The sequence below is a fragment of the Cibotium barometz genome, chromosome 39, assembly GCF_041138505.1.
Source record: "Cibotium barometz isolate CiBa-2024 chromosome 39, ASM4113850v1, whole genome shotgun sequence".
NCBI lineage: Eukaryota > Viridiplantae > Streptophyta > Polypodiopsida > Cyatheales > Cibotiaceae > Cibotium > Cibotium barometz.
In genome coordinates this window covers 46435587-46443111 of record NC_141084.1, presented here as the reverse complement: position 1 = coordinate 46443111, position 7525 = coordinate 46435587, and the positions used below count along the sequence as shown (strand labels likewise).

At 44.3% G+C, this 7525-nt stretch overlaps 1 protein-coding gene across 1 annotated transcript; it reads left to right on the top strand.

The window, feature by feature from the left end:
- Positions 1-1570: 1570 nt before the first annotated feature.
- LOC147616162 (uncharacterized) lies at positions 1571-3188 on the top strand. The gene has a single exon (XM_086778097.1). The coding sequence runs from the start codon at positions 1725-1727 to the stop codon at positions 3138-3140; it is 1416 nt and encodes a 471-aa protein (XP_086634223.1). The 5' UTR covers positions 1571-1724; the 3' UTR covers positions 3141-3188.
- Positions 3189-7525: the final 4337 nt, after the last annotated feature.

Below are 7525 nucleotides of genomic sequence, written 5' to 3'. Positions count from 1 at the left end.
TTCTTCCTTTTGCAGTCAACTCATTTGGTGAAGAATGACATGGCTATATATTGGATGAGGGTACTCCGAGCTACACCTGTGGTTCAGAGTAATTAGTGAGGGAAAGCTAGTACATCACATGGCGGCCATGTGGCCATTTGTAAAGTAATTTTTGGTAATATATCTTCTATTACGAAAAATAGAGAGAGAGAGAGAGAGAGAGAGAGAGAGAGAGAGAGAGAGAGAGAGAGAGAGAGAGTTGTAATTTTGGCCTTCATCTTACACACACACACATACCAAAGACTTGCATGTCCCCCCTTCATCCCATACATAGAACCAAAACTATACTTCTATGTTAAAGATGTTATTTAAGAACTTTACTTAAAATAAATAATAAATAAGGTTAAAGGTTATAAGGCACCAAAACCCATTTTATTAAATTAATCAATTAGTGCCTTCATGTAGAATCAGAACCTTGGAATAAGGTACTTAAACATTCACAAATTTAAACTATTATCTTAAATTATTATTATTATCCAAATTGTAATGCTTGATTTGTGGAGATCTCTTGGTACACACTTGGTAGTTCAAATCACTCTCCCTCAGTGTGTGCCCATCTTCTATAGCCTTGTAATGCTTGATTTGTGGAGATCTCTTAGTACTACCGATGACACTTCAACTCACTCTCCCTGAGTGTGTGCCCATCTTCTATAGCCTTCCTGCTTGTTGCATGTGTTGCACTTACACTCATCTCTCTCTCTCTCTCTCTCTCTCTCTCTCTCTCTCTCATGGGGGGAAACGAGACCACAATTCGCACACATGCCATAGGAAATGTGTGTGTGTGTGTGTGTGTGTGCTGGGGGGTGGGGGGTGGGATGTTCTTGTCATAGGAAGTTTGTGTGTGTGTGTTGAGGGGGGAAAATGAGACCACAATTCTCACACATGCCGTAGGAAGTGTGTGTGTGTGTGTGTGTGTGTGTGTGTGTGTTGGGGGTGGAATGTTCTTGTCGCATGTCTCTCTCTCTCTCTCTCTCTCTCTCTCTCTCTCTCTACCATGGAAAGCTTAAGGCTTTTGTATCTCTCTCACTAAGGCTTCTTGGCTTCTTCCAAGTGCTACAAACCCTCTAGTTGTAGACCCTCTTGGCGTCTCTTCATTGTGGCAAGAAAAATTAAAGGTTGTATTTGAGAATAAACATTTTATGACTTTATGTTCCACAGAACCTAGCATCAATCTACTTTAAGGTATAGATTTCCATACCAAGATTTATTCTTACCACGTGATCACATCATCGCTTTACTCATCACTAGTAGGTAACTAAATTTTTTTAGGTTGGTGTCCCAAAATCTTAAAACTTTGGCAAGATCCCACCGTGCACGACGCACGTTATAAGAGCACCTGTCCATGCTAATTTGGGTCGGATGAATAGGGAGTGGACACCTGTCACGTTGTCTGACACCTAGCGTCTTTGCCACGTTTGTGAGCGACGGTGGTTTCGAATCCATTATTAAACCCCACGTCGTGACCGCAGAGCGTTGTGCACGTTTTAAAAAAAAAGAAACTGGCAACTTTTCAGTGCCAATAAAATGCATTTTTCAAGCTTCCCTGTGCTAGTAACGCACGTAAGCTTGGGGATTCGCGCAGAGGAGCTCTTTCATATACTTGTTGGCAGTCGTATCGGCTACGATGATGGCTCTTTTGCTTTGAATCACCCACATTTGATCTGAACAGTGTAAATATTGCCTGTATGGGCAAGCTTGGAGGCTCCCTTGCTGCACTCGTAATATGCATGAGCCTTGGAGCAATCCTGTCGTACTTTGGCCTCTTCCGGATGCTCTTTCAGAGCACCCCACACTTCACCACTGCTGACTATGCATTCCCCATCGTTACCTTGACCAGCAATGGGGCCTGCAATTGCACTTTCCATGTGGGATCACACCAACACGACCAAGATGCTGCAAAGTCCTCAGTTGATTGTACTTGTGATGACAAGCATGGCATTAAGGAGCAAGATCAAGCATTGATTAATCAAAGCCCACCTTGCAATAACGAGACACAATTAGGTGGAGTTCATAGTAAGCAGCAGGAAACTATCAAGCAGAGTGTGGTTAGGTATGAGCCATGGTATGCCCAAGGGAGAACATGGCATTATCCTGTGTTGTTCCCACGCTGTTCAATGGATGTATGCTTCAACTACTCAAAGTGTGACGCTGCAGAGGAGCTGCTCATATACTCATATGATTCGCCAAGCCCTCCGGTGAGGTACTTCTCTAGCATGAATGAGACTCCATGGCACACCAATGACCCAAGCAGAGCATGCCTTTTCTTTGTGTATCTGGATCTACAGAGCCCTCACCGCCCACATCCCAACACATTACCGTATTGGAATGATGGGATGAATCATGTGTTGATCACATTTGCAGATATGTGGAGGCAACGGGGACCTCCACAGGAGACAATAGGGTTTGCCTCAGTAATGGCATCTGACATGCATGAGACCATATACCGTCCGGGCTTTGATATAAGCATACCTTTGCCAGGCAATGTGCACATGAGACAGATGCAAGCCATAAGGCCTTTTGAAAGGAAGTATCTCTTAACCTTCAGAGGGCTAAGGTACCTGGGAAGACCTAATGAGGAGGGGGTGCTAAGGAGCTACGACTCGTTCAGATCCATGCACAATGGGGAGGATGTGGTTGTGGTGACAAGCTGCAGGCAGGCCACTAATGACCTGGTTAGAAAGCAGGCACCTGAGCTAGGGCTAAACTGTGAAGAAGATGAAGCCCTGCATGCAAACCACACTTACAGAGATCTCATGAATACCACCTTCGGGCTGGTGCCCGCTGGGCGGCAGCCCAATTCATACCGCATGGTGGAGGTCTTGTCCGCCGGGATCGTGCCCGTCCTCATTGCGGACAACTACGTGAAGCCCTTCGACACGCTCATACAGTGGCACCGCTGCATGCTGCAGTTCCCTTCCACTGAGATGCACCGCGTCGTGCCCACCGTCCGTGCCATGGCCATGGCCGAGGTGGAGAGACGCCAAGACTACTGCATCCACATCTACAACGAGTTCCTCAAAGACGAAGGCACCTTGATCAGGGCCACCATCGCTTCCCTGAAAGCGAGGTTTTTCGGTGCTCTGCCCTTGAAGCCAGCTTGATTGAGCCCGTGCAGCTAATTATTTCTCCACTGCAGATCAAGATCATCGGCCGTGCTTCCTTTACTTGGCGCTTGTGCCGGGTCCTTTAAATGGGCTGCATATTCATGGTGGCATCACAATTTTTGTAGTAAACTTTTGTGTGAATATATATTTACTTTTAATAAATTTTTGTGTCATCATACTGTTCTCCTGTGTTTGCTTCATGCTCAAATTTTCTCTTATGCATCATCTTTCTACTGCAAAAAAACACAAAGTTAAAGAGGATTAAAGATCAACGTTTTAAATGTGATTAACAAAGGCTTTAACTTGAGACTATTGAGAAGAATACACGGGAGAGGGCCTCTTGCAAGCAAACCTCTCTCTCTCTCTCTCTCTCTCTCTCTCTCACACACACATACACACACGAGTAAATAAGCACACAAGAGAGAGATGGATGGCTTAATTTTCTTCTTTCTTCTTACTTTTGTACAACCATCACATAAAGATAAGAGTCCATAAGCTATAAGGGAATGAACTCTCAGGATAGGCCGTTAAAGAGTACCACTGGCCGTCTTAACATTCGGCTATAAAAGCCTCTTTGTACACTAACCTCTCACCTCATTCCGCTACTATAAAAGCCTTAACATTGTACACTCGAGATGGATGATGCTTAATACATTAAATGCATCAATTGAATGGTTGTTTATAGTGTCTTACAATCAGAAGCTAATCGAATATACAATGTTTTTTCTCTCAGATGTGTGAGTTATGGCAATGAAAGTTCCTTCATTATGTGTTCCATTTAGTTATCTCTGCATTTCTATATTCACAGGTCTAATTAAACTGCCTCTATGTGTGTATTGATCCACCTCTTCGTGTTTAATGGCTCTCGATTGCCAATATTTTTGGCATGCCCTACGAGATCCCTAGACCACACATAGTACTGATTAAGGAGCTTCACATAATCTTGTCGAAGCATCCAGGGTGCTGATGAAAAGATGCAGGGGAGAAGAGAGCTTGAGCTCTTTTGCAAGCACACACACACTCACAAAACCCTAAAAGAGAACACACAAGGTGAGAGGCTGAAAATCTTCTTCTTCTTCACACACCATATACAAAGATAAGAGTACACACGATATGAAAAGGTACTCAACCAAATACATACTGGGGTTCTCTATAGTGTGAACCCAACTAAATGAGATGGCGCTATAACTATGCCAGTCTCTAGAATGGCTGTCACATAGCCTGTCATCCCACTGGCCGCATATCACCCATGAACTCACCAACCATGCCAGTGGTGTAAGTGTGGGGTCTATCCCCCCAAGTGGGTCATCAGTGTCCACCGCCTCACTAGATGAGCTCGATATCTCAACACTCCCCCCTCGAGCTTAACTCTATCTCATGTACACCAAGCGAAGCCCTGAATCTGTGGAGCTTTTCTATACCCAATGCTTTGGTGAAGATGTTAGCGACCTGATCCTATGTGCTGACATAAACAAGGTCAACGTCTCCTGCCAAAACCTTCTCTCTGACAAAATGGTAGTGGATCTCTATATGCTTCGTGCGAGCATGAAAAACTAGGTTCCTGGCGAACTGTATACTGCTAATGTTGTCACCGAAAATGACAACTTGTCTATCCACTGATAGACCCAAATCTGCAAGTAGCTTTCTCAACCAAGCTACCTCACATGCTGCCAGCAGCACCTCTGTACTCGGCCTCTGTAGTTCTGGATAGAGCAACTATAGGCTGCTTCTTGCTGCTCCAAGTCACAGCAGCACTCCCCAAATAAAACATGAAGCCACTAGTAGATCTTCTATCTGAGATACCAGCCCAATCAGCATCTGTGTACCCATGTACACATATCTCTGTCCCAGTTTCATAAAATAGTCCACAATGCAAAGTAGACCTCACATACCTCAGTATGCATCTCAATGCATCCAAATGCGGCTTCTGATGAGGAACCTGCATAAACTGACTCACCAACCCAACAGCATAGCTCAAATCTGACTTGGTGATCGTCATGTAGATCAAGCTTCCTACTATGCGCCTATACATAGTACGATCCTCCAAAATCTCTCCTGAATCTGCACTCAACTTGCCATTTTGATCCAATGGCACTGAGATAGGCTTACAGCTTATCATACCATACTTGGACAACATGTCCAAGCCATACTGTCTTTGTATAGTAATCCAATACCATGTGGTGACCTAATCACCTCAATGCCCAAGAAATATCTGAGCTCTCCCAGATCCTTTATCTCAAACTTCTGTCTAAGCAAGATCTTTACATCAAAGATCTTTGCATCATGGTCCCCCGTAATGATCAGGTCATCTACATAGATGACAACAAGCACAACCCCTCTATCACTGTGTCTCACATACAACAAGAAATCTACGTTGGCTACATGAAAGCCAATAAGATATCAGACCATGCTCTTGGTGCTTGTTTTAAGCCATACAAGGATTTCTTCAACCTGCAAACATGCTCGGGGGTGACTCACATCCTCATAACCAGGTGGCTGCAACATATACACCTCTTCCTGCAATTCCCCATGCAAGAATGCATTCTTTACATCCATCTGATGTAAAGACCATTGCTTTGACACAGCCACTGCTATCACAACTCTCACTGTTGCCATCTTGGGAACTGGGCTAAAAGTTTCCTCATAATAATAATGCCATATGTCTGCGCATATCCTTTGGCTACCAATCTAGCCTTGTGCCTACTTATGCTTCCATCACTGTTATGTTTTACTTTGTACATCCACTTGCATCCAATGGATTTTTTGCCTTCAGGCAATCGCACTAAATCCCAAGTCTTATTTCCATATAGTGCATCCATCTCCTCATCCATAGCTTTCTCCCAACACACATTTCCAACAGCCTCATCAATGCATGTGGGCTCTACAACCTGCACAACTTTTGCCATGTATGCATAGTGATGTGCCACATAACCATCATAGGTAAACCTCTGCACAGGATTCTTCACTCTCCCAGATCTTCGCAGCTTTGCATTCATGGCTTCCACAGCCTTCTTTACACCAGGTGTTCTCATAGCTGGTATCCCAAGATCCTCATCAAGGCTCATCTCTAAGCCACTAGACTCTCCATCAACATGAGAATGCCTTGCAGAAATGTCAGGCATACTAAGGGGCTCAACCACTTTCTCTTTGCCTTTATGTGATATACTAATCACATTTGTAGGACTGGTATTATGATGCAACCTGCCACTCTATGGTCTATCACAACAACTGAACCACTAGATGAGGAAATCAACATAGACACCAAATCTGTGGAATTGGGAATGTTTTCCCGAGTCTGAATAGACGTCTTGAACGCCTTGTATTGTGGTCCGAGACCACGTAGACAAACTTCCACCTTATCTTCATCATCTACTGAAACACCAATACATGCAAGGGATTCCACAATACCCTTGATCTTCAATGCATGCTCATTCAGAAACATACTCTTTTTCTCCACAGTATGAAGTTCATTCTTCAACTGTATCTTTCGTGCCTTGGTATTCGTTTCATAAAGTTTTACCAAGGTGTCCCACGCCTCCTTGGGGGACTTGGCATCCTGTATGTGCCCAATCATGGTGTCCTGTATACTGATAGAGAGCCAATACATAACTTTTATGGCTCCTTGGTTCCAATCCTTGAACTCTCTCACATCTGCCAGCAGTCGGATTGATCTCCGGTATCTCTGGTGCCTCTTCATGCTCACCTTCTATGTAGTCCCAGTAACCCTTTCCCATCAGGAAATTTGTCAACCTGAACATCCAAGCATGGAAGTTGCTCTTGTCAAGATTCTTAGCAACAATCTGGTTTATGCCATCATTTGACATCTTGCCAGACACACAAATTTACCAGAAACAACACTCTAGTTTGTCCTGCACAAACTGCTCTATTTTTTGCCAGCAACGGTACTGTACTACACTCAAATGTCACAACCAGTGACCTCAATGTGCATACATACACCCAAAGGCAACTGTTTGACCTCCTTGCAGCACACACAATGTCCACACACAATGTCTGCACAACCAAGCTGTCTTCCTGCAGTTCTTAAAATAGAGTTCTGCATAGAATCGATGACTTACCCGTGCAGTGCTCGAAATCGCCTGCTTTCCAAAAACAGAGGTCGGAACGCGCCCGAAACGCATTTTCTGCCTGAATAATTCTATCTGATAGGACAGTATAGTTGCCCTATAGCTTTACTCCCGCAAAGAAAGCTCCTCAATTAGAGATCGTTTGTTGGTGCCTCCCGTAGAGCTCCCGACAAGGGTGTAATCGCCAACACAAATAGGGAAGCGTAGATGAAGCTCTTACCCTCGTACCGCTTCCTGTGCTTCTCTTGCTTGCAACTCAGCCCTTAGCATGAACCAGGCTCTGATACCATGAAACGA